General features: G+C 34.3%; 1 protein-coding gene across 3 annotated transcripts in view; it reads left to right on the top strand.

The window, feature by feature from the left end:
* Positions 1 to 27,134, top strand: part of LOC114332385 (fatty-acid amide hydrolase 2-A) — a 180,156-nt gene that overhangs the window by 19,970 nt on the left and 133,052 nt on the right. For all 3 annotated transcript variants that reach the window (XM_028282174.2, XM_028282173.2, XM_028282172.2), the window contains exons 2-4: positions 6,709 to 7,114; positions 12,493 to 12,633; positions 12,714 to 12,869. In XM_028282174.2, the coding sequence (XP_028137975.1) occupies positions 6,709 to 7,114; positions 12,493 to 12,633; positions 12,714 to 12,869 (703 nt within the window). The remainder of the gene's footprint in view (positions 1 to 6,708; positions 7,115 to 12,492; positions 12,634 to 12,713; positions 12,870 to 27,134) is intronic.

The raw sequence follows: 27,134 nt of genomic DNA, 5'->3' as shown, positions 1-27,134 counted from the left end.
AAAATGATGGTTTTGCTTGTTTTCGATTCAGAGGGTTGCACACTCGCTAGACAGGCCCTGTTTCTACCCTTTCAGGCGTCATCAGTAGCTTTCCAAAGTGTGCCCACCTCTGAACCGAAAAATAGCTCCACCATCATTTTAAAGGGAATCTGAAAAATAATTCAAATTTCCCATCAGACGCGATACAGCGACATCTACTAAAAAATTGAAGAATCTCAGATGCAGAATCCACCAATTTAATAAATTAAAATGGTAGAAAACTGAGATCCTTCGTGTTTGAAAGTTCTTACTGGTACATCCTCAATCTGCGACTTTTTCAATTAATAAGACAGCAGACGACGAATATAGAAAACGAAAGGGAAACGATCACATTTCGCTTTCATTCGTCTAGGAAAAACGGGCAGCAGAGGAACTTTCAGTACTCAAATCCGAGTAATAGGAAATAAAAATAATAAAATGATGGCTTTGCTTGTTTTCGATTGAGAGGGTTGCACACTAGCTAGACAGGCCCTGTTTCTACCCTTTCAGGCGTCATCAGTAGCTTTCCAAAGTGTGCCCACCTCTGAACCGAAAAATAGCTCCACCATCATTTTAAAGGGAATCTGAAAAATAATTCAAATTTCCCATCAGACGCGATACAGCGACATCTACTAAAAAATTGAAGAATCTCAGATGCAGAATCCACCAATTTAATAAATTAAAATGGTAGAAAACTGAGATCCTTCGTGTTTGAAAGTTCTTACTGGTACATCCTCAATCTGCGACTTTTTCAATTAATAAGACAGCAGACGACGAATATAGAAAACGAAAGGGAAACGATCACATTTCGCTTTCATTCGTCTAGGAAAAACGGGCAGCAGAGGAACTTTCAGTACTCAAATCCGAGTAATAGGAAATAAAAATAATAAAATGATGGTTTTGCTTGTTTTCGATTCAGAGGGTTGCACACTAGCTAGACAGGCCCTGTTTCTACCCTTTCAGGCGTCATCAGTAGCTTTCCAAAGTGTGCCCACCTCTGAACCGAAAAATAGCTCCACCATCATTTTAAAGGGAATCTGAAAAATAATTCAAATTTCCCATCAGACGCGATACAGCGACATCTACTAAAAAATTGAAGAATCTCAGATGCAGAATCCACCAATTTAATAAATTAAAATGGTAGAAAACTGAGATCCTTCGTGTTTGAAAGTTCTTACTGGTACATCCTCAATCTGCGACTTTTTCAATTAATAAAATGTCTAGCTAGTGTGCAACCCTCTGAATCGAAAACAAGCAAAACCATCATTTTATTATTTTTATTTCCTATTACTCGGATTTGAGTACTGAAAGTTCCTCTGCTGCCCGTTTTTCCTAGACGAATGAAAGCGAAATGTGATCGTTTCCCTTTCGTTTTCTATATTCGTCGTCTGCTGTCTTATTAATTGAAAAAGTCGCAGATTGAGGATGTACCAGTAAGAACTTTCAAACACGAAGGATCTCAGTTTTCTACCAATTTAATTTATTAAATTGGTGGATTCTGCATCTGAGATTCTTCAATTTTTTAGTAGATGTCGCTGTATCGCGTCTGATGGGAAATTTGAATTATTTTTCAGATTCCCTTTAAAATGATGGTGGAGCTATTTTTCGGTTCAGAGGTGGGCACACTTTGGAAAGCTACTGATGACGCCTGAAAGGGTAGAAACAGGGCCTGTCTAGCTAGTGTGCAACCCTCTGAATCGAAAACAAGCAAAACCATCATTTTATTATTTTTATTTCCTATTACTCGGATTTGAGTACTGAAAGTTCCTCTGCTGCCCGTTTTTCCTAGACGAATGAAAGCGAAATGTGATCGTTTCCCTTTCGTTTTCTATATTCGTCGTCTGCTGTCTTATTAATTGAAAAAGTCGCAGATTGAGGATGTACCAGTAAGAACTTTCAAACACGAAGGATCTCAGTTTTCTACCATTTTAATTTATTAAATTGGTGGATTCTGCATCTGAGATTCTTCAATTTTTTAGTAGATGTCGCTGTACCGCGTCTGATGGGAAATTTGAATTATTTTTCAGATTCCCTTTAAAATGATGGTGGAGCTATTTTCGGTTCAGAGGTGGGCACACTTTGGAAAGCTACTGATGACGCCTGAAAGGGTAGAAACAGGGCCTGTCTAGCTAGTGTGCAACCCTCTGAATCTAAAACAAGCAAAACCATCATTTTATTATTTTTATTTCCTATTACTCGGATTTGAGTACTGAAAGTTCCTCTGCTGCCCGTTTTTCCTAGACGAATGAAAGCGAAATGTGATCGTTTCCCTTTCGTTTTCTATATTCGTCGTCTGCTGTCTTATTAATTGAAAAAGTCGCAGATTGAGGATGTACCAGTAAGAACTTTCAAACACGAAGGATCTCAGTTTTCTACCATTTTAATTTATTAAATTGGTGGATTCTGCATCTGAGATTCTTCAATTTTTTAGTAGATGTCGCTGTATCGCGTGTGATGGGAAATTTGAATTATTTTTCAGATTCCCTTTAAAATGATGGTGGAGCTATTTTTCGGTTCAGAGGTGGGCACACTTTGGAAAGCTACTGATGACGCCTGAAAGGGTAGAAACAGGGCCTGTCTAGCTAGTGTGCAACCCTCTGAATCGAAAACAAGCAAAACCATCATTTTATTATTTTTATTTCCTATTACTCGGATTTGAGTACTGAAAGTTCCTCTGCTGCCCGTTTTTCCTAGACGAATGAAAGCGAAATGTGATCGTTTCCCTTTCGTTTTCTATATTCGTCGTCTGCTGTCTTATTAATTGAAAAAGTCGCAGATTGAGGATGTACCAGTAAGAACTTTCAAACACGAAGGATCTCAGTTTTCTACCATTTTAATTTATTAAATTGGTGGATTCTGCATCTGAGATTCTTCAGTTTTTTAGTAGATGTCGCTGTATCGCGTCTGATGGGAAATTTGAATTATTTTTCAGATTCCCTTTAAAATGATGGTGGAGCTATTTTTTGGTTCAGAGGTGGGCACACTTTGGAAAGCTACTGATGACGCCTGAAAGGGTAGAAACAGGGCCTGTCTAGCTAGTGTGCAACCCTCTGAATCGAAAACAAGCAAAACCATCATTTTATTATTTTTATCATTTTATTATTTTTATTATTATTATCCAGATTTAGCCATACGGCTCACACTCCCTCTGAGGGGAAAATTGACTCATCCCAGATACCTACGGTATCAAAAGGATTGAGCTCTGGTGGGACTCTTTCCGTGTTATCGAGCCCTAGGTGACTTGGAATGCAGGTGTATCTCCCAAAAATTTTCTTACACTTCTGGCCGTCGCAAGTAGTACAGCTTTCTGCATGGTCTTATAAATATGTTCATTGAGACCCAGCTTTTTTATGCTTTCGAGGAGGGTCTTCGGAATGACTCCAGTAGTAGACATAACAATAGGTATCGTCTGGGTACTTTGCATTCTCCATTGTCTCCGTATTTGAATTTCCAGATCTCTATACTTGGCGATCTTTTCAGTAAATTTACTACGTAGATTATTGTTGTTAGGTATCGCCACATCAATTAGTGTTGTTTGTCTTGTTAATTTATTAACTAGTACGAGATCTGGTCTATTATGTGCCACTGTTTGGTCTGTGAGCACACTGCGGTCCCAGTAAAGCTTGTAGTTGCCATCCTCAAGCATACTCTCAGGAACGTATTGATAATATGGGAGATGGTCCGTTTGGAGAAGTCCCAGCTTGTTAGCTATCTCTTGATGAAGGATTTTTCCCACTGCGTCATGCCGCTCCTTGTATTCAGTTGCAGCAAATGCCTGGCAGCCCCCTGTAATATGTTGGATGGTTTCTTGGGCTTGACATCCATATCGGCATCTGTCGTTTTGAACCTGAGGGTCTTTGACGATATATTTCAGGTAATTTCTGGTTGGTATAACCTGATCCTGAATGGCCAGTAATGAACCCTCCGTTTCAGGGAACATCTTTCCTGATGTCAACCAATAGTTCGACGCTGTATTGTCGACATAGTCTTGGCTAACTGCATTGGGATGTCGCCCGTGCAGAGGTTTACCCATCCAGGTGCGCAGTTTTTCGTCCTTAGTAAGGTGGTTTATGCGCATTTCTGGTTCCCTCAGTTTGATCAGTGTTGTGTCATCTACTGCGCAAATTGCGCGATGTAGAGTAGATGTCTCAGCCTGCATCTGAAAATAAGTTCTTAAATTAGCAATCTGTTTATCTAATTGCTCACCTATATCCATAAGTCCTCTTCCTCCTAAATACCGGGGTAATGTCGTTCGTTCTACTGCACTTTTAGGGTGGTGTTTTTGTGCCTTTGTGAGGTGTGTTCGTACTTTTCGCTGAAGATTTTCTACATCCGTTTTTGTCCACTTAACAATACCAAATGAATAGCTAAGCGCGGAACAAGCGTAGGTGTTCAGTGCCTTAAACAAATTTTTACTGTTAAGCTGTGAACGAAGCAGCTGTTTTACCCTTCTTATAAACTCAGTAGTTATCTCAGTTTTCATTTGCTTATGGTCAATTTTCCGCGCCTGCTTTACTCCAAGATATTTGTACATATCGTTATCGCCCATGGCCTCGATGTTCTGGCCATTTTGCATATCGAATCCACCGGGCTGTACCTTTCCTCTGACTATATTCAAAACACGGCACTTGTCTAGACCGAACTGCATACTGATATCATTAGAGAATGTTTCTACAGTTTTTAGCATCTCTTCTAGATGTTCTCGAGTGGAAGCCATTAATTTCAAATCATCCATATACAACAGATGATTGAGCTTCGCTACTACAGTATTATTGCTTTTAATGCTAAAACCTGAGTCAGTGGAGTTTAATAGCTGGGAAAGGGGGTTCAAAGCTAAACAGAACCACAGTGGACTCAACGAGTCTCCTTGAAACAGGCCCCGGTTGATTGCGATATTTTCGGTTTCAATATTTTTTTCACCAGGTATTTGGAGGTGAATTTTAGTCTTCCAATCTCTCATTATATGCCTTAAAAAGGTCACTATGTTATCATCAACTTTGTATATTTTCAAAATATCTATTAGCCATTCATGCGGTACTGAATCAAAGGCCTTTTTATAGTCAATAAAAGCAGTAAAAAGGTTCCTTTTTTTAGTTAATGCCTGGTTAGAAATGACTGAGTCGATGATAAGCTGTTCTTTGCAACCCATGGAACCCTTAGCGCATCCTTTCTGTTGAGGCTCTATGATATCGTTTAGAGCACAGTGTTGGTAGATACGCCGGGTGACACAGGATGTGACCAATTTATACAAAGTTGGAAGACAAGTAATTGGGCGGTACTTGGATGGATCTTGGGGGTTATTTTGATCCTTGGGTATTAAATAAGTAGTTCCCTGAGTTAGAAATGATGGTAATTCCTGCGGATTAGAAATAACATGATTAATTAATTTTGATAAGCACTCATGAATACTCCAAAACTTTTTAAGCCAGAAGTTCTGAACTCCGTCTGGTCCAGGAGATTTCCAGTTATGAAGCTCTTTGACGACATTTGAGACTTCTTCAGTCGTGAATGGTTCGTAGTTAGCAGTGACGTAGTGGTGACAGTTGTGCGTCGTATCTTCTATCCAGCCAGCATTGTTGTTAAAAGCAGCTGGCGTGGAAAGTTGATTTCCCCAAAACTCATGAATTTCTTCTTGGCTTGGGTAAGACTTGTCGACACTTTCCACGGTGGAATTGAGTTTTCGGTAAAACGCCTTCTCAGAGTTCTCAAAAAGTGCATTGTCACATTTTCGGTTGTTACTAACTTTATACCTTCTTAATCGTCCTGAATAGACGGAGAGTTTTTGTTTTAATGTATCCAGACACTGTTGGGCTGTGTTATTTTCTGGATCGTATCTCGAGTGTCTTGCAGTGCTCTGCATTATTTCTTCAGCTCTCTTAATGACTTTTCTACTTGTTACACCTCTTATATATTCTGTGACTTGACCAATATCCCTACGCAGTAATTCAATTTTTCCGAGAAGTCTCTTTTCCCATGGTGCAATTCTGTTACCAGTCCTTCCGTTATTAGTACCCCGTCGTGTTCTGATCTTAACGCCCATTACATTGGCAATTGCTGTTGCTGCACAGTAGATTAGCATATGCAGATATTCTAATGTGTGGGCCTCTACGACATAATTGGGTAGGACTTCAGTGTTCGCAATTTGTAACAGCGCACCTAGTTTCTTACAAGAGTTTATTCGTGGTAGCGGTGGTCTGCTAAGTGGATTTGTTCCATTAAACTCTTGTACGGCACGAGCCATTTCGTTTTCTAGACTATGGCGCAACTCGTTGTTTTCCTGCTGTGTATTGTCAGGTTGAGTTTCTGGTATGGGAATCTCAGGAATCTGCTCCTCAAGGATTTCGTTAGGGACTTGATCTAAAACTAGTTCTTGGTTATTAATCTCCCGTTCGACTTCGCTTTTGATGGCATCGCGTCTAGTCTCTGGGATAAGATTATTTCTTATGATTACCCGGTATTGATCTGATACTCTTTGCTCCGATACTTGAATATCTGGGTACTCCCTGCAAAATTCGGCATACAGCTGTTGTCTGTAGCCGATTGTTTCTTGACCGAGGTTTGTCACCTTATAATAGAAGCGCAAAATGCTTTCGTTGATGGACACTACGTTTATTATATATACGTTTATACGTTTATTATTATTATTATTATCATTATTATTATTATTATTATTTTTTCTATTTATTTCAGGATATTAAAGAACATAAGAAACATAGTCATAGAAATAGAGGTTTTTGTAGTTATGTTAGAACAATGCTGCTCAAAGTTTTTCTCTTCACAAGATACTACATTGATATTCTTATAGACGTTATATTTGGATATTTTAATGACTCAAAGAGAGTTCCAATTAAAAAATGTACTAATCCAATAATTCTTGAAAGTGCTACATCTCTTGCACAAAAAATAAGAAAGAGAGAATTAACATCAGAAGAAATAGTACAAGCATTTGTTGACAGAATTAAAGAAGTAAATCCCGTTTTAAATGCTTTGGTAGATTCTAGATATGAAGCTGCTTTAGAAGATGCTAGAAAAATCGATAGAGATATAGCAAATGGAACAATTTTAGATGTTGATTTTCAAGAAAAACCATTTTTGGGTAAGTGAATTTTTTATTGCATTCATCTATACAGGGTGTTTGGTAGCAAATGGGTCATAGCTTAACCTTAGATTACTGAGGTTAACATAGGTCGAGTTAAGCTAACTTACTTTAGTACGAAAGTTGTTTATAACCGAAATGCAGGGCGTCAAAGTTAAACTCTTATTTTATTTATTCTTGAATATTTCCTAACAAGTGTGGGATAACAACACAAAATTTGGTAAGCGGGGGTTTTGGGGACGAGAAATCTAAATTCGCCACCAAACAGGGTTGGCAAAAACCAAGGTTTTTTCAAAAAACCAAAAAAACAGGTTTTTGGTTTAAACCAGGTTGTTTATTTGATACAAAGTATTATAAGTCTAAATTCTTTAAAAATGAAAAAATTATTTTATAACATAATAGTAATAAACCAAATAGAAGAAGAACTAGTAATTACAGTGGCACAAACAAGAATAGAACAAGTAAAAGAATATATATATCTAGGACAAATCACTAGATTAAATAGAGAAAATCAGACCGAAGAAATAAAGAGAAGAATGAGGTTGGCCTGGGCATCATTCGGAAAACTGTCTTATATTCTAAAGAACAGAAAATACCCGCAATACCTAAAAACAAAAGTCTTCAATCAATGTATACTCCCTGTTTTAATATATGGCTCTCAGACATGGACGTTTACAAAAGAGAATATGGAAAAAATAGCAAAGACAGAAAGAGCCATGGAAAGACAAATGCTGAACATTAAATTATCAGACAGGAAAAGAAACGAATGGATCCGTAACAAAACAAAAGTGAAAGACGTCTCTACCCAAGTAGCAAAGCTTAAATGGAAGTTCGCCGGACACACCCTACGGCAGAAGGATGAAAGATGGACTAAGATGGTAATACATTGGAGACCATGGAACCACAAACGAAAAAGGGGAAGGCCACAGATGCGATGGTCTGATGACCTGAAGAAACACACTGGGTCAAAATGGATGCAAATTGCCCAAGATAGAGAGGCATGGAAGAAGGAAGAGGAGGCCTATATCCAAGGATGGATGTTTAGGGCTGATTAGATAGATAGATAGAGTAATAAACAATGAAAAACTTTAAATAAAAACACTAGTTTGGTTTTTTTCTTAAAAAAGCCAGTTGGTTTAAACCAGTTGGTTTAAACCAAGGTTTCAAGCATGTTGGTTTAAACCTGCCAACCCTGCCGCCAAACATTATGTATTACCCAGAAGGCGCCACATAGGCTTTTCACGCGCTCATTTAATATGTTCAATTTTTTTATTACCGACTTTACGTAGTTTTTGAATCAAGACTTTCAATCCCCTATTATTTTTACTTAAAAAAGGTATACTACATTCATCTAGCTAAACTCAACCGTTTTCGAGATAAACCCATTTTAAATCAGCGATGCAAAATAATTTTTTTGCATAATATCATTGTAGTTACACCCAAAAAATAAACTTAAAACCATAATAATTTCCAAAAATGTATCGCAAATTCCTTCAAATGGAATTTGCGTTGCAATGACATAATTATGAGAACTTGCACAATTATTATGGTTTCAAGGTTTTTTTCGGGTGTAAGTAACTACCAAAGAATATATACTCTCCTAGAAGAACAGATGGTCACGGATATGGAACAGATGGTCACGTTTATTTGTCACTTCAAAGCAGGCTTGTTGACGAGGGATGTTTCGGCCGTGGTGCGGGCGGTGGTGAGATCGCGTAAGCTCCGTAGTCGTTGTCAGGTCTATGCACCTACTCAGTGGGAACACAAAATCCTATGCTAAAACGTTACAGGGCAGTACCCTTCTACTCACGTCTATATTCTTTGTAACTACAATGATATTACCTACGCAAAAAATTATATTGCATCGCAGATTTAAAATGCGTTTATTTTGAAAACGGTTGAGTTTAGCGAGATGAATGTAGTATATTCTTTTTAAGTAAAAGTATTAAGGGAATAAAAGTTTGATATTCAAGAATAAATAAAATAAAAGTTTAACTTTCGCACACCCCGTATTTCTCGTACTAAAGTAAGTTAGCTTAAATCGACCTATTTTAAGCTTAGAAATCTAAGGTTATGGCCCATTCGTTACCAAACACCCTGTATAGTACACCATAAGATAAGCAACTGGAACGGTGATATATGCCAACTTAACGACGTTCTACACCTTCGGCAAAGAATTAAGAATTTGCATGAAATTTTAGTTGTTATAGTTTACTTAAAAAACTAAGACTTGATTTTTAAAAAATTGTTTTACCGTGCCGTTTAATTACTATTAAGGGTCAAAGTTAAGTTTTAGCATGGGCTCTTATGGGAATTTTTAAAAGTTAATAACTTTTGATCCAAATTTACGATTTTTAATTATTTGTGCTTAAATTAAAGGTTTTTTTTGTAAGGAATAACATATTAAAAAATGAGGATTGTTTACCGTACCATTTATTTTTAATTTATTTATTATAATTAATTCCGTAATTTATTCCGTAATTTCCGTAATTTATTATAATTTATTTTTATAAAGTATTCAATACTGAAACATATGATTTGAGTATTCTGCTATAAATGCATTGTTACCAACTTTCGCTGGCATATAAGTTTCCCCCCTTTCTTCTAAGAGGCATACCCCGCAACGAAGGTGTAGAACGTCGTCAAACGATTATAGTCAGTTGTTTAGGTTGAGTTGTATACGATAATCAATATTTGTCAGTGACCTTACTCGAAGTTCCAAAACATTCTTTTAGGAGTAGCCTAAAAGTGCCAAAAGGCTGCCAATTTGTCTTTACTTCAAGAGACAAAGAAAACTCTTAAAACCAATATACATATTTAATACATATTCAGCAAACCTGTTCCTTTTTGTGTCCAAGAGAAAACAAGATTGTCAGAGAAATCAAAAATACAATAATTCTCTTTTAATTTCGAGAATATCAAACACAAATATAAAAAAAAATATCCTAGATGCACTGTCGGATTTTTCACAACACTACTATTAAACATTGACAAGTTTTTATTGTTTGTAAAAAAACAGATTTTCTTCCACAGAAAATTTCAGTTTCCATTTTTTCATTAAAAAAAAAACAGAACAAAAAAATATTATAACTTATAATTTGTCCTGCTTTCTCCAAAAACTTCATAGACTGCAAAAACACTTTTTACCGGCATACTGCAACTAGATCTCTGAAGAATAACTTGCCGCCAAATATTTTATTAGCTTGTATTATTTTATTGACTGCATACTATCACCAAAGAACACTACTGCCAAAGATAGTTTGATTTTAAAATAAGCTCCAACATCGTTTTATACTAGCGCTAGCGGACCCTATTTGATCCATTTCAGATCCAATTAGTGAATGAATTAAAAAAATTGTCTCTTCGATCTAATTCACATAACATTGAATCTCCAGCCGATTCTCACGATGTCCTCATTCCTCAGGGGGTATCTTACAGCCACTCTCAGCATTCTCTCAGCGATAGTTTCCATCAATTTAGCCATAGCCACCTTTACTTTACAAGCCATGAAGAGAAAAGGCAACGTCGCAATTGATGACGTCGGTAGTCTGACTTTCGGACTACCGCTTTCGAAACTACGATTTTAAAGTACAAATTCTGGTAAAATTTATAGTATTTTTTGAGTCGAACAAGAAAATATTATTAATTAGAAGTTTTTACAAAATAATATTAAAAGTAATTCCTTGTAAATAACGTTTATTATATAAAAAAAAAAACCAATAACAAGAATATAAACGGGATTCATTTTTTTCGAATCCTAAGAAAAATAATAAGTATTTTTGAAAAATTTAACCGCAGAAAGAAAGATTACGTTAGGACCGAGGGCCGAAAGTCCCTGAAAACTTCTATGTTTATTTTAATAAGTTACAGGGGTGAAAAACTAAGAAAATTTAGTGTGATTTTTAGTTTCAAATATGTCATTAAAAAAACTTTTTATTCATTCTAAGGGACTTTCGGCTCTCGTAATAAAGTAATCTTTCATTCTGCGTTTAAATTTTTCAAAAAGACTTATTAGTTTTCTCAGGATTCGAGAAAAATGATTACATTAAGATACAGGCGTCAAAATTTTGCATTTTGTTCCTTTCCACTTAAAGTTTGTCGCACTTATTTAGAAACACCCTGAATTGATAAAGAACAAATCTAGTTGTTAAACATAAGCGAGTTAATCAGAAAAACAGAATGTTAAGAAAACCGGAGTCTATAGTTGGGTTTTAATTTCAGTATTTTATAGATGCCCGGTACACCATAAAAATTTAACTGGTTAGCAACAATATTATTACAGAGGTATTGTAAAAGAATTAGGCTATAACATATTAAAAAAATCACTTAAATCTGCCAACAGGTTTAGGAAATATAAGACATTAAAAATGACAAAATTTTTAAGTGGACGGATTTCTATAATCACGCAAGTTTATATAAAAATATATTATATTGAACTAAAATCATCTTAATAACATACCTTTTAATGTTCTTTATAATTTGGAGCCCGAAATATTGTAAAATATTTCAGTTTCTCTGTAAATACAGTGAAAATTATTTAAAAACAAATGAGAACTGTCAGAATTAATCGGTCTACCAATAGATGTTGCCAAATTTCAACTTCATGGCTTGTTAAGTAAAGGTGGCTATGATTTAGCTCATTCCAATCTACACTTTTAAGACGTAGATTTACAAAAACTAAGTATGACCATTTAGATAAAGTACCGTTAGTCAACTTTGAGCGCTACTTATGCAATAACAATTTATGGAAATTAAATCAAAGCTTATCTAATGTAATTTTATGATTTTATATTCAATCAAGTCAAGTATCACTGTATCAGTCAAGAATATTTTACCCTTCAAAGTCTCATATATATAATACCCAAAAGCTTGCTGTTGCACGGACTGGGGGTTGTTCCTGATATCGCCCTTAGCAACACCTTAGGGTTTCATAAATTCAGCAACAACAGCTTGGGATTTTTGTAATCTACAATCATAAATTATAAAACCAATTATACAAATCATAAAACCAACTGTCAACTGTAGATAATTGGTATTGTAATGAAAGAATTAATTTCGACCGACCGCAAGTAACGGTTCCAAACGGTTCCATCTCGACATAGCCGAGAATTATCTGGAATCGGCGGGGAGAGGCATGCGGAAATCGCAGGAATGTCAGTAGAATAGAGATGGGCGACTCTAGTCCTTTCCCGAATAACGTTATTTTGTATAAAAGCGGAGCACGGTTTTATTTTATTTAGTTATCGATATAATTCCGAACTGTAAACTTGTAAATAAATATAGTCTTATATAAATCCGAATCGTGAGTTTTATTTTCACTGTAAACTCGCTACAGTATTAAAAAAAACAGTATTTTAAGAGTACATTTATCTTTTCAGGCGTACCATTTACAACCAAGGAATCAACAGCTGTAGAAGGAATGTCATTTACCTTAGGTATAGTAAAGAGAAGAGGAAGAAGAGCTGTATTTGATGCAGAGTATATAACCCTTATTAAAAACGCAGGAGCGATATGTTTAGGTAATGCAATAATACATTCGTAACGTAAATGTTTGCTTAATATTTTTATAATTATTGTATACGAATATTGTTTTTCCTAGGGGTGACAAATATACCACAGTTGAATTTATGGCAAGAAACACACAACCCATTATTTGGTATTACAAATAATCCTTATAATTCTACAAGAAATGTGGGAGGTTCTTCAGGTGGAGAAGCCAGTTTGTTGGCTGCGGGTGGTACACCTTTGAGTATTGGTAAGTATGAATAGTTTTGAATTAGTAGATTTATTTAAATTTTGTTAATAATAAACTAGCCCAGTCGTCAAAAATTTGACCTCTAAAAATCATACAAACCAGCTGAATTTTGCCGAGAACATCAATTTTGGGATAACTAAAGAGATGCACCCCGTGGTTCCCCCCAAAAACCTCGTAGAGGAAGGGAAAACATCGATTTACCAAGAATCTGTACGCCGGCGCCGTATGAAAAATGTTTCAAATAAAAAATGTAGTTGAGATAATTTTGAACAAAAATGTTTATCAGCACTTTTTCTATAGGATGAACCGTTTTCTCAGAAACAACGTTTGAAGCGACCGGCGATTTTGAATGACAGTTACGCGTGTGAAATCAATTTCTTAAATAAAATTTTGTATCAATTCGTGCCAACGAGACGGTAAAAATTCGATATCTTTTATATAAATAAACTTTTAAAGAAATAATCTTTTAAAGAAATAAAGCTGTTAAATAAACTTTGCTCAATTTTTGCTTTTTTGCGATTCTCATGAGATCAATATATTTTTTTATTTGATACACTGCATTTTTACAATCTACTCTATATAAAAAGTAATAAGTAAATGGTATGTAAGTCAATTAACATGAGTTAGGTACCGTCCAGTGATGGTTCTCTAAGTATTATTGTGGTAGGTCGTCTGGCCATATTCTCTTTAGTCTTCTTTCAGCAAGTGGTTAGGTGAATAAATTATTTATCAATTCGTTGGTGTGATCAGTGGTGCGATTTTTATATTTTATTGAACGATTTTTTTTAAGTCCTGGATTAGTGGGATGTCCAGATCATTGTGAAGTATTTAGTTGGATACGTACCAGGGAGCTTTACTTATCATACGGAGTATTTTGGACTGGAATGTTTGGAGTATCTTCGTATTTGAAGGTTTACTGCAGCCCCATAGTTCTATTCCGTATGACCAAACTGGTATAAGTATAGCTTTGTACAGAAGCAGTTTATTTTCAAGAGATAACTGAGACCTCTTGTTAACTAGCCAGTTCATATTTTTTAGTTTAAGGTCTAATTGTTTACGTTTAGTTTTAATGTGCGTTTTCCATATGAGTTTTTCATCCAGATGCAATCCCAAGTATTTGACAACTGGTTTGATGGGAATCGGAGTATTATTTATAGAAACTTGAGGACATGCAGATTTTCTGGTTGTAAAAGTAATTTGTACTGATTTGCTGGCATAACATTTATTTTTCATCGCTTGAGCCAATTTTGTAATTGGTCTAAATGATTTTGTACTTTTTGTGATGCTACATTAGGGTCGACATCCACTGCTAAGATTCCCGTATCATCGGTAAAAGTAGCTAATAAGGTATCATTTCTGGTTGGAACGTCGGCTGTAAATATCAGATACAGAAATGGGCAAAGAACGCTACCCTGTGGACGCCAGATTGGATGATGTGGTAATTTGAGAAGTTGTCTTCAATTTTGACTTGGAAGTATCGGTCAGTAAGATACGATTTTAGAATAAAGTATAGTTGGTGTGTTAGGTGTAATTTCAGTTTATAGAGTAGACCTTGATGCCATACCCTATCAAATGCCTGTTGTATATCGTATTGAGATCAATAAAATGTATTACATACTTCAATTAAAGCTTTGAGGTTTGACAACAAATATGAGATATTTGAAATATGCCTAAAAACGCTGAATTTAAACTTTCACATTACAAACGATCTAAAACTTTTAAAAGTGCTTCTTTACGATCGCACAGGTGCGTTTTGCGAAATTACACAACTTTAGCTACAAATTCCACCCAATGTCTTCTTCGTGGAACTCATGGGGCCATTTCCCATGACGTGAGACCATTTGTAATGTGAAAGTTTAAATTCAACGTTTTTTAGGTATATTTCAAATGCCTCACATTTGTTGCCAAAACTAAAAATCTAAATTTCATTCTATAGGTTACTAATATTAGGCTCTAACAATGAAAATTTCATAGTGGTCGGCCAATGAAAGTAATAAATTTTATTGATCTCGTGAGAATCGTAAAATGACAAAAATCACGGAACGTTTATTTATTTAACAGCTTTATAGGAAGTGACTTCATTTGCGGTAAAAAGCAACCATTGCATACTTTCAGAAAGCTGCATTCTTCACCCTGAATTCCTAATAAATTGTGGCAAGTATACAAAAGTTTGGCTGGCTCGATTTTTCACGGACATCATGGAAACTGGAAACATTCCACAAGAACTAAAGCGCTCTAAGATAATAGCCATACTAAAGCCAGGCAAATCCGCCGACAACCTAAAAAACTACAGACCAATTGCGCTTCTCTCTGCCATCTACAAACTATTAGAGAGGCTTATATATAATAGAATCAGCACAGAACTGTTCCAGGTCATCCCAGTCGAACAAGCAGGTTTTCGACCAGAACGAAGCTGCGCGGACCAGGTAATGTCACTCACCACCTACATCGAAGCGGGTTTCCAAAGAAGACTTAAAACTTCAGCGGCATTTATTGATCTCTCGGCAGCTTACGATACAGTATGGAGAGAGGGCCTTATATACAAAATTCTCCGTGCAATCCCCTGTAAACCAATAGCACGCCTAATAGATAGCATGCTCAACGACCGAATGTTTCAAGTAGTGATGGGCACAGATATCAGCCCACCAAAGAAACTTAAGAATGGCCTACCACAGGGGTCAGTGCTCTCTCCACTACTATTTAGCGTATACTTAGCAGATATGCCGGAAACACAATCAAGAAAGTTCGGATACGCCGATGACTGGGCCCTCACTACACGATGCAGAACACTAGAAACGTCTGAAGAAGGTCTGACGGCAGACTTATATATATATATATATATATATATATATATATATATATATATATATATATATATATATAGAACTGGATTCAAAATCCGATGTATTTATCGACCGTGCAAGTATATTCTATAACACTATAAAACAGTGTTGAAATTATCGGGAAATGCGGTCTGTGGCTTAGATTGAAACTACATTTAATTCTGTTGAATTCGATATTTCGATGAGTATTTATTAATTTTTCATCTTCATCAGGAACAAACTACAAAATTAACTAACAGTTAGGTACAAACATAATATTACAATGATATAACTTACGAATTCGTAAGTTATATCATTGTAATATTATGTTTGTACCTAACTGTTAGTTAATTTTGTAGTTTGTTCCTGATGAAGATGAAAAATTAATAAATACTCATCGAAATATCGAATTCAACAGAATTAAATGTAGTTTCAATCTAAGCCACAGACCGCATTTCCCGATAATTTCAACACTGTTTTATAGTGTTATAGAATATATATATATATATATATATATATATATATATAAAATCAAACAGATGAAATAGAGAATGTGGAAAAATCCCCTTACGAAAAATTCACACATCCACCATTTCGGGCTGGGAAAAATTTTTTGAATAGAATCAAAGATCCAAACACCAGTTCTTAGAAATGTGTTTGGATCTTTGATTCTATTCAAAAAATTTTTCCCAACCCTAAATGGTGGATGTGTGAATTGTTCGTAAGGGGATTTTTCCACATTCTCTATTTCATCTGTTTGATTTCGTACGAGTGGTCGTCAAACCATTAACCTTGGATCTTTTGATCACTGAGTGTGTTTCAAGGATCTACATCTCATATATATATATATATATATATATATATATATATATATATATATATTGATGCACGTTAAGTTGTGACTTCCGGTATACAGAAGAGGCTGTCCGACTTCCACCTTTTCTACTAGGAATTATTTTTTAAAAATTGTGTATTTGGTAAAAGGGGGGGCTTATAAAATGGGTCTACCTATTGAGGGGAAAGGATTTACCAAAATAAATTTTGTATATATATACGTATATACCGAAGCGTACAGCATACGTTATGGCTTCCATATATAGGGTAGTTCAAGGCGCGTTGTCACTTCCAACGGTGTTGTCATATTTTGGAAGTCACAACGACTCGTCTGCTAGATTTACCTCCTATTTTGAGCGTAATGTGTGATCTTTTGAAACTTTTACTGTGAATACAGTTGTCTGTGTTTTAAAGTTGTCTATTTAAATTAAAATATTGATATTCTTTTGATTATACAGGTTTACAAAAAAATACATTTCTGACTATTTGACGAAACCATATGACTAGGGGGGTTTTTGGGGTCGCTGGTTACGAATCCGGGGTTCGCTAACCTCTATAACGTCAGGTAAAGGTTATTTCAAGGACAAATCAAGATAAATCGACAGTCGCTCTGAAAAAGTATATTAGGAGGGTTTTGGGGTCGCTTATAACGAATCCCGGATCCGCTGACCTCTATCACGTGTAACTGAAGGTCATTTCGAGGTCAAATCAAGATAAATCAACACAATCGCTGTGAAAAAGTATATTAGGGTGTTTTTGGGGTCCCTGATCACAAAACTGGGGCCCGTTGAGCTCAACCACGTCAGGTAAAGGCCATTTCAAGGTCAAATCAATTTTGTTAACTCCTCCTGATTTGAACTTGAAATGACCTTTACATGACGTAGTAGAGCTCAACGGACCGCAGTTTTCATGATCAGCGACCCCAAAACTCCCTATACTTTCAGAGCAATTGTGTCAATTTATGTTGATTTGACCTTAAAATGACGTTGAACTAGACGAGATAGAGGTCAGCGGACTCCGGATTCATCTTCAGCGACCCCAAGAACCCCCTAATATACTTTTTCAGAGCGACTGTCGATTTATCTTGATTTGACCTTGAAATGACCTTTACCTGACGCGATAGAGGTGAGCAGACCCCGGATTTGTGATCAGCCACTCCAAAAACCCCCTTGTCATATGGTTTCGTCAAATTGTCCGAAATTTAGTTTTTTTTTGTAAACCTGTGTTATTTATGATAATATGATTGATATTGATTTTAACAAAAATACTAATATATTATTATTGCTGTAAAATGGATTTATTGGAATTAATTAAAAAAGTGTTAATAGTAAGTCATTTATTTATGAAAATTATATCAAAAATGTTAATAAATAAATTTGAACTTATAGAAAATTTTAATATTTTAGATTTTATTACAGGCACCGTCCTTTTAATTTTTGATGTACCAATAATAATATGTAATAAAAAATTAAATGGCTAAACCCTCCAGGTGGGGATTACCCGCTAAAAAGCTATCTAGATCCATCTTTTTCGAGCAGATTTTTCCCAATCTGCTACTCGATACTATTGACTACGCTTCTCCATTTCTTTCTATCCTCTTTTGTTTTTCTGCTAGTCTCTAATTCCTGCCCTATATAAATCTTCCTTTAATTCCTGTAACCATTTATTCTAGTTCCTGCGCGTCTCCTTCTAACTCCGGGTCTCCATTGTAAAATTGAGTTTATAGTTGTTGCGCTACCTGCTCTCCATATATGCCCCAACAATCCAACTCTGTGCCCAAATCTGAAAATCTGGAATAATATCTACCCGGGTCGAAACATTTTTTTTTAATATATGAAAATAGTTATTTATGAAACGGAGTGAGTGCTATACATCGCGTAAGTTCGCAAAAAGTACTTCACGCACAATTTCATACAATATTTTATCTACGATAAACAAATAAAAATACTGTAACTCTTCGTCACTGGAATTCATTTCTATTCTACAATTCTTAGAACTGTGACATATAAAAATTCTAATTTCTTTCAAACCACAAAACTGTCAAATTTTTTTTTGTAATTTATTGCTCATTATGTCATCACCTCTCTTGTGCTCTGCACAAGAGATCTAAGGTTAGAGCTAAGAATAAGGTTGGCTAGGTGCTACGTTTTCTCGACTCTGTTTTACGGAATGGAAGCTTGGACCTTGAATGCGGCATCAATGAAAAAACTGGAATCATTCGAGATGTGGGTATATAGAAGAATTCTAAAAATATCATGGACAGAACACGTCACAAACAAAGAGGTTCTGAGAAAGGTGAATAAAGAAATGGAAGTCTTAAATACAATTAAAACCAGAAAATTGGAATATCTCGGACATATTACACGTGGAGAGAGATACAACTTGCTCCAACTCATTATGCAGGGAAAGATTCAAGGAAAAAGAAGCATAGGGAGACGCAGAATATCGTGGTTGCGCAACCTGAGAGAATGGTACGGATGTACATCAAACGAACTTTTCAGAGCAGCCGTCTCCAAGGTCCGAATAGCTATGATGATTGCCGACCTCCTTCGCGGAGATGGCACTTGAAGAAAAAGAAGATGTCATCACCATGAAACGCGAAAGTTAAGAAAGAATATTTAATTATATGAAAGTGTGTCAAAAACAGTGAGAAAAAGTAAATCCCATTTAAAATACATTGTTACTTCATGCTTACTTTAAAGCACTGCTATCTATAATGACAGTTTTCACAAACTAAAAATTTATATATTATAATATGACATAGAGTAGATAAAAGTCATTTATTAATTATTAATTGATTATAGTCAGAAGAAAATTAGATCATGCACCCCTTGTTTTTTATAATTGTTAACATACTAAATTACATATCCAATAATTATTGTTATCCATTAAATATATCGATGCAGATCGGCCTTATATCGGATCCTCTTCTATTAGTCCGTTCGCTGACGGTAAAATATTGCAAAACCCATAAATTTTAAAAAACCACTTAAGATTGACATGAAATTTGGCATACACATAGGTAACATATCAAAGAAGAAAATTGATATTGTGCCGATGTTTTCTTTTGCCAAGCAGACATTCCGTTAACATTTTTAGTCACAACATAATATCAATGTTAAAGTATTATTAGAGCAACGCGTTATGGTGTCACATTTCTTTTAATGACCGACACACAAAATATTTTAATGACGGATCTCACACTAGAACCAGATTTTTATTACCTACTGCTGATAAGGTAAAGAGTTATTAAATATCACTCGTTGTCATCTCTGTGTTAATTTGAAATAATAAAATATAAATATTGTAGTTTTGTATTCTAAAATATTTGGAAAAAATATCTATGTATTTTTTTTTCATTTAGGTACACATCATTTTAAGGGATTGTCCGGAAGAGTACAGGCTCAGTATATCGGCAAATGAATTTTGTTTTAAATACCGTCCGTATAGAGGAGGTGCTCGTTGGGGATAGGCGCAAAATCTTAGTCCAGTGCTAATTAAATGCATTAATTTTTTTCGAATTCTGAGAAAACTAATAAGTATTTTTGAAAAATTTAAACGCAGAATGGAAGCTTACATTATTACCGAGGGCAGAAAGTCCCTGAAAACTTATATAATGTTTATTTTAATAACTTATATACCTAATATATGTTTATTTTAATAAAGATAATGGGATGAAAAAACAAGAGAAAAGTTAGTGTGATTTTTAATTTCGAATATTTCATTCAAAAGAAACTTTTTTTTATTCTAAGGGACTTTCGGTCCCCCGTAATAATGTTATCTTTCATTCTGCGTGTATGTTTTAAAAAATATTTATTAGTTTTCCCAGGATTCGAAAAAAATAAATGTATTTAAATAGCATTGGACAGAGATTTTGCGCCTACCCCCTTAAGAGAGAGTTTACTGTATTTTATATTATTACTAGAATTTATTACTTTAAACTTTTTATCGCTCTTGATTCATTTTATCGTGTATTTAATTCCATTCAATTGTAATTGTACATTCAATTTTTTTGTAATTTTTACACGTTTTATTACTTTCGAAATAACAATAACTATAAAATCGATTTTTCAGCCTACTTAGGTCAAAAAAATACACAATTTTCGGAAATTTCGTTAAATGAGAACATTTACCTACATTTCTTGTATTTAAGCTTTTAATAAGATTTTTAAAAATAATTTAGATTATTTAATAGATACATTCACCGGCACGAAAAACGGGCACCCCAAAAAATGGGTAATTTTTGATGGCTCGTATCTCCTAAACCTATTCTCCGATTTAAGTATTTCTTTAATATGTTATAGCCTTATTCTTTAACTATATCGCTGTAATAATATTGTTCTAGACAGGTAAATTATCATTGTATACTGGGCGTACCAATCAAACTGGTTTTTTTTTCAATTTTCACAACACTCTGTGGAATATTCTAGCCTTTATACAATATTGAAATTAAAACCCAACTATAGCCCCAGGTTTTCTTAACGTTCTGTTTGTTATTCATTCGCTTATGTTGGATAATAAAAAAGTTAGGGACTTTAACAATTAAACATGTTCTTTATCAATACATGGTGTTTCTAAATAAGTGCGACAAACTTTAAGGGGTAATTCTGCATGAAAAAATAATGATCGTTTACTTGATAAAGCTATGTCCGCAAATGCTTGCAAATATAAAATTATTTTGCCAAACGATCATTATTTTTTCATGCAGAAATTACCCCTTAAAATTTGTCGCACTTATATTTAGAAACACCTGTATCGATAAAGAACATGGCTAGTTGTTAAAGTCCTTAACTTTTTTATTATCCAACGTAAGCGAATGAATAAAAAAACAGAATGTTAATAAAACCTGGAGCTATAGTTAGGCTTTAATTTAAATATTTTATAAAGGCTAGAATATTCCACAGGGTGTTGTGAAAATTGAGAAAAAAACCCAGTTTGATTGGTACACCCGGTATACAATGAAAATTTACCTGTCTATCAACAATGTTATCATAGCTATATTGTTAAATAATAAGGCTATAACATATTAAAAACATTACTTAAATCGGACCAAAGGTTTGGGAGATACGAGACATCAAAAATTACCCATTTTTTTAGGGTGCCCGTTTTTCGTGCCGGTGAGTGTAGATTAAATTAGAAGTTCATTGTAAAAAAGGAAGTAAACAAAAACACGAGAAAAATGAATTTATATAAGTAAATAGGTAAGTAAATATTATAGATTGAAATAAGTACAGAAAATATATAATTATAGAGATATATAATCACTTATTGTACCTTCATTTAAGGCTAACTTTAAAAGTAAAGCAGATCTGCTATTATTCATGTTTAAAAACAAAAGGCACACAAAACACTAAGTACGATTAGGACCGCGAATCTACAACAGATAAATGTCTGGAAACCGTTACACAGGGTTGCCAAAAAACGGAAGTCACACCGAGCGGTGTGGTATACGGAAGACGCTACGCGTTGTGTACATAACCTGTATAGTAGCACGGGAGCGACACTAGCGCTGGTGATATACCGTCGAACTAAAATCTGATCTTATGAGTATGTTAGATACGATATGACTTCCAGCGAAATTTTTAATATAAGCCTTCTGATACCATCTAGTAGCCAAATTCGTAAAAATATAGGCAAAACGTTGTGACTTCCGAAATCGGAAGTCATAACGGTATATATGAAGTAACAACGTATTACGAGAATCTACTTTGGAAGTCACATGGATACATGTATCAATATATATATATATATATATATATATATATATATATATATATATATATATATATATATATATATATTGGGCACAAATATTTTCGCAAGTGGCGAGTTCAACCAAATGCATCCAAAACAGAAGTTAGTTGCTTTCACCTGAACAATAAACTTGCTGGAAAGGAACTCAACATACGGTTTGAAAATACCACACTTACCCACAACAAAACACCGAAGTACCTGGGCGTAACATTAGTAGTCCAGGGCGCATCTGTTTTGTGACGGACGTTGAGAGGTAACTCAAATTTTTTTGCAGAAATTGCTTGAAAATAAGTCAAATAATAATATTTGAGTTATCCTCCCTCTCAAAAAGGCCCGGAACATTGTTTAAATAATCAAAATGTCAAAAATTGAAGGAAAAATTCGATTTTTTTCTTCGTTTTTTGATTATAACTTTAAAAGTATTCATTTCCGAGAAAAGTTGTACTGACATAAAAGTTGCGTAATTAAATTTCCTATAATATAGAATTGGTTAAATATTTAAAAAATAGTCACCCTAGTTGCAAAATAGCAATAATTGCGAAAAAAACATACAAAAACAAGTATTCGCATTTTACGTTTTACACTTACACTTAGGACCTTCATATTTCACCCAGAAAAAACTTTATGATACAGTAAAACAATACTGTAAATTTCATTAAGATCGGTTCAATAGATTTTGCAAAATAAATTTTGCAATCCAGCTTTCGCAAAAAAAAATCATTTTTTCAAAATGTTACAGGACTGAAAATAAAGCAGATAGCAAGTTGAATTTTTTTTTTGCTTATAGAAGTGTACTGTACCTTTCATTTGCAATTTTCAAAATTAAAATCGATTGATTACCACGGCGTCAGAAAATTTTTGAAATAAACAATAATTTTTGGTGCTACGCGCAGGACAGCGGTGATCGATTCACACAAGTTGATTCCCACCAAAATTTCTTCCAATCTTTATCTAATATATTATGTTCTTACTCTATATTTTGTTGTATTTTAATATTTTAATTCCACAAAAATCAAACTAATTTTATTATTGTTTGTGAAATATTGTTTAAACAATTGTATATGTTTAAAAATAATAAACTTTTATTATTTAAGTTAAAATATATTATTAAAGAAAGTTTTTGCTAATAAAAGTGTTATTTCAAAGGATAGAGTATGTTTTTATTTTGCAATAAACAATTTATTTATTTATATCGAAATGTAATAAAAATTAAAATGTATCAATCATTATCAAAGGCCATTGGAATGCCCAATCAAAACAAACTATCCGCTGTCCTGCGCGTAGCACCAATAATTAATGTTTATTTTAAAAAAATTCCTGACGCCGTGGTGTTAATCGATTTTAATTTTGCAAAATTGCAAATGAAAGGTACAGTACACTTCTATACGCAAAAAAATGTTTAACTTGCTATCTGCTTTATTTTCAGTTCTATAACATTTTGAAAAAATGATTTTTTTTTACGAAAGCTGGATTGCAAAATTTATTTTGCAAAATCTATTGCACCGATCTTAATGAAATATACAGTATTGTTTTACTGTATCATATAGTTTTTCAGGATGAAATATGAAGGTCCTAAGTGTAGCATAAATGGTTGAAAAACGTATAATGCGAATACTTGTTTTTGTATGTTTTTTTCACAATTATTGTTATTTTGCAACAAGGGTGACTATTTTTTAAATTTTTAACCAATTCTATATTGTAGGAAATTTAATTACGCAACTTTTATGTCAGTACAACTTTTCTCGAAAATGAATACTTTTAAAGTTATAATCAAAAATCCAAGAAGAAAATCGAATTTTTCCTTAATTTTTTGACATTTTGATTATTTAAACAATGTTCCGGATCTTTTTGAGAGGGAGGATAACTCAAATATTATTATTTGATTTATTTTCAAGCAATTTCTGCAAAAAAATTTGAGTCACCTCTCAACGTCCAAATGTACTAATATTTTTACAGATGCGCCCTGGTCTATAGACAGAACGCTATCATTTAAAGAGCATTTAACAAAAACTGCCCAAAAGTTGAGTACAAGAAATAACATCATACAGAAGCTTTGCGGTACCACCTGGGGAGCATCGGCCTACCTGCCGATACTGGCCATACTGCCTTAGACCTTGTTTTCTCAACCGCTGAATATTGTGCTCCAGTTTGGCTACACAGCCCACACGTAAAAAAGGTCGACACTCAGCTATACAGCACTATGAGGATGATAGCTGGTACAATTAAATCTACTCCCACCCAATGGCTTTCAGTATTAAGTCACATCCCACCTCCACATTTACGACGAGTTGACTCACTTACACGTGAATACAAAAAGATCATGAACAATATAAATCTGCCGATCCACCAAGATAGCGAGGATGCACGAAATACCCGTCTCCGCTCTAGAAAACCACCAATAAAAACGGCAAGAATGATACATGAGGAGTTCAACGTCACGAATACATGGTCACAAGAATGGAACGCATGGCAAAATAACATGCCCTGCATTACCCACAAGCCACCAGGTTTTGATCTTCCACGTAAAACATGGTCCACTCTAAATAGGATCCGAACCAGACATGGCAGATGTGCATACATGCTACACAAATAGGGAAAGAACCCGTCTCCTCAATGTGACTGTGGGGAGAACCAAACCATTGACCACATTATTGAAGAGTGCCCCTCAAGATCGTACAATGGTAGCCCTGAAGACTTCCTGTTTGCAGCTTCAGAGTCAATTGATTATATTAATACAGTTGATGTTTGTTTGTAACTATTTAAAGTTTGTCATATACCTATATTACTAGTGTTTGTAATTTTGTTCTAAATGTGTTGTAATTGCCATACGATAAATAAATAAATAAATTCACCTTTAAAATACATTTAGATTTTTGTAGATAGGACACTCTGATAATCGATATCGATAATCATTCGATATAAAAGATATCGAATTTTTACTGTCAAGTTGATACACATTTTATTTAAAAAATTGATTTCGCGCGTGTGGCTGACATTCAAAATCACTAGTCGTTTGTAGTTGTTTCTGAGGGAACGGTTCATTCTACATAAAACGTGCTTATAAACATTTTTATTCAGAATTATGCCAGCTATATTTCTTGTTTTTAAACATCTTTTTTTCTACAGCGTACCGATCTTTGGTAAATCGATGCTTTCCAATTCTCCCTCCCCTTCCCTACACGGAGGGTTGTAGGGGAAAGTCCGGGGGTAGGAGTGGCAAAGTTGTTTGCATATTTTCGAGATCCCAAAATTGACATTCTCAGCAAAATTCAGCTTGTTCGTATAATTTTTATAGGTTCCGTGGTATTTTCGCCTCTGACGACTGGAGTATACACATTAAAAAAATAAATAGTATATAATAATTATTAATTATTACAATAGTAATTTTTCGTCATTATTAATTATTGTAACATCGAGTTTTAATTTTCATTTTTTTTATCAGTTCTGAAATAATCTAATAGTTATTTATGAAACAGTTCGTGAAGTATGCTTTTTGCGAACGTACGCGATGTTTAGAGCACGAGCGACAACGGAGCGAGTGCTATACATCGCGTAAGTTCGCAAAAAGTACTTCACGCACAGTTTCATACAATATTTTATCTACGATAAACAAATAAAACTGTAACTCTTCATCAATGGAATTCATTTCTATTCTACAATTTTTAGAACTATGGCATTTAAAAATTCTGACTTCTTTCAAACCACAAAACTGTCAAAACTTTTGTTGTAATTTATTGCTTACATGTCATCACCATGACAACGCGAAAGTTAAGAATATTTGATTATATGAAAGTGTGCCAAAAAACAGTGCGAAAAAGTAAATCCCATTTAAAATACATCGTTACTTCACGCACAATTTAAATCCTTCACGCACTGCTATCTATAATGACAGTTTTCACAAACTAAAAACTTATACATAATATGAGATAGAGTATAGAGTAGATAAAAATATTTTTCCACCTACCTCTACCGAAAGTATACTTTTCCGGACCTGATTGTAGGGAGCAAAGTTGTACTTTTCTTCCCTAGGGAGGAAAAGTAAAAGTGACGTCATGGTATTTCATTCATGAAATATAATTTATTGACGCCCTGTACAATATCTATTTTCTATTACGTAAGTATCTATACATTTTAACGTTTATTTATGAAACACCCTGTATTTTGCAGGATGGTAAAAAACAGTAAATTGTTATTTTCATTTAACAATGTTTACATTAATAATTTAACATATTTGACAGTTGACAGTTACATTGTACCTACTTGTTAGTTTTAGTTCTAATAAATTTCGTTGGTTAGTTACATAAATAAATTAAGTAAAAATGAAAAAATTACTTGTTATTTGAGGAAGGTGGAAAAACCATATGTATAACATGGGAGTAAAGTGCCTTTTGCTCCTTTGAATGATTACTGCCCTCCGGTACGCGTCGGGCAGTAAACTTCATTCTCGGGAGGAAAAGTAGCACTTTCCTCCCATTGTTATACAAATAGCAAATACACATGAAAAAAATACATAGTATATAATAATTATTACAATAGTAATTTTACCTACTCTATCTCATATTATGTATAAGTTTTTAGTTTGTGCAAACTGTCATTATAGATAGCAGTGCGTGAAGGGTTTAAAGTGTGCGTGAAGTAACAATTTATTTTAAATGGGATTTACTTTTTCGCACTGTTTTTTTGGCACACTTTCATATAATCAAATATCCTTAACTTTCGCGTTGCCATGGTGATGACATAAGAGCAATAAATTACAACAAAATTTTGACAGTTTCATGGTTTGAAAGAAGTTTAAATTTTTAAATGTCAAAGTTCTAAAAATTGTAGAATAAAGTATTTTGCACCTAAGAAGGCC

The sequence above is a fragment of the Diabrotica virgifera genome, chromosome 7 (genome assembly GCF_917563875.1).
Source record: "Diabrotica virgifera virgifera chromosome 7, PGI_DIABVI_V3a".
Classification (NCBI taxonomy): Eukaryota; Metazoa; Arthropoda; class Insecta; order Coleoptera; family Chrysomelidae; genus Diabrotica; species Diabrotica virgifera.
This window is presented reverse-complemented; position numbering and strand designations above follow the sequence as displayed.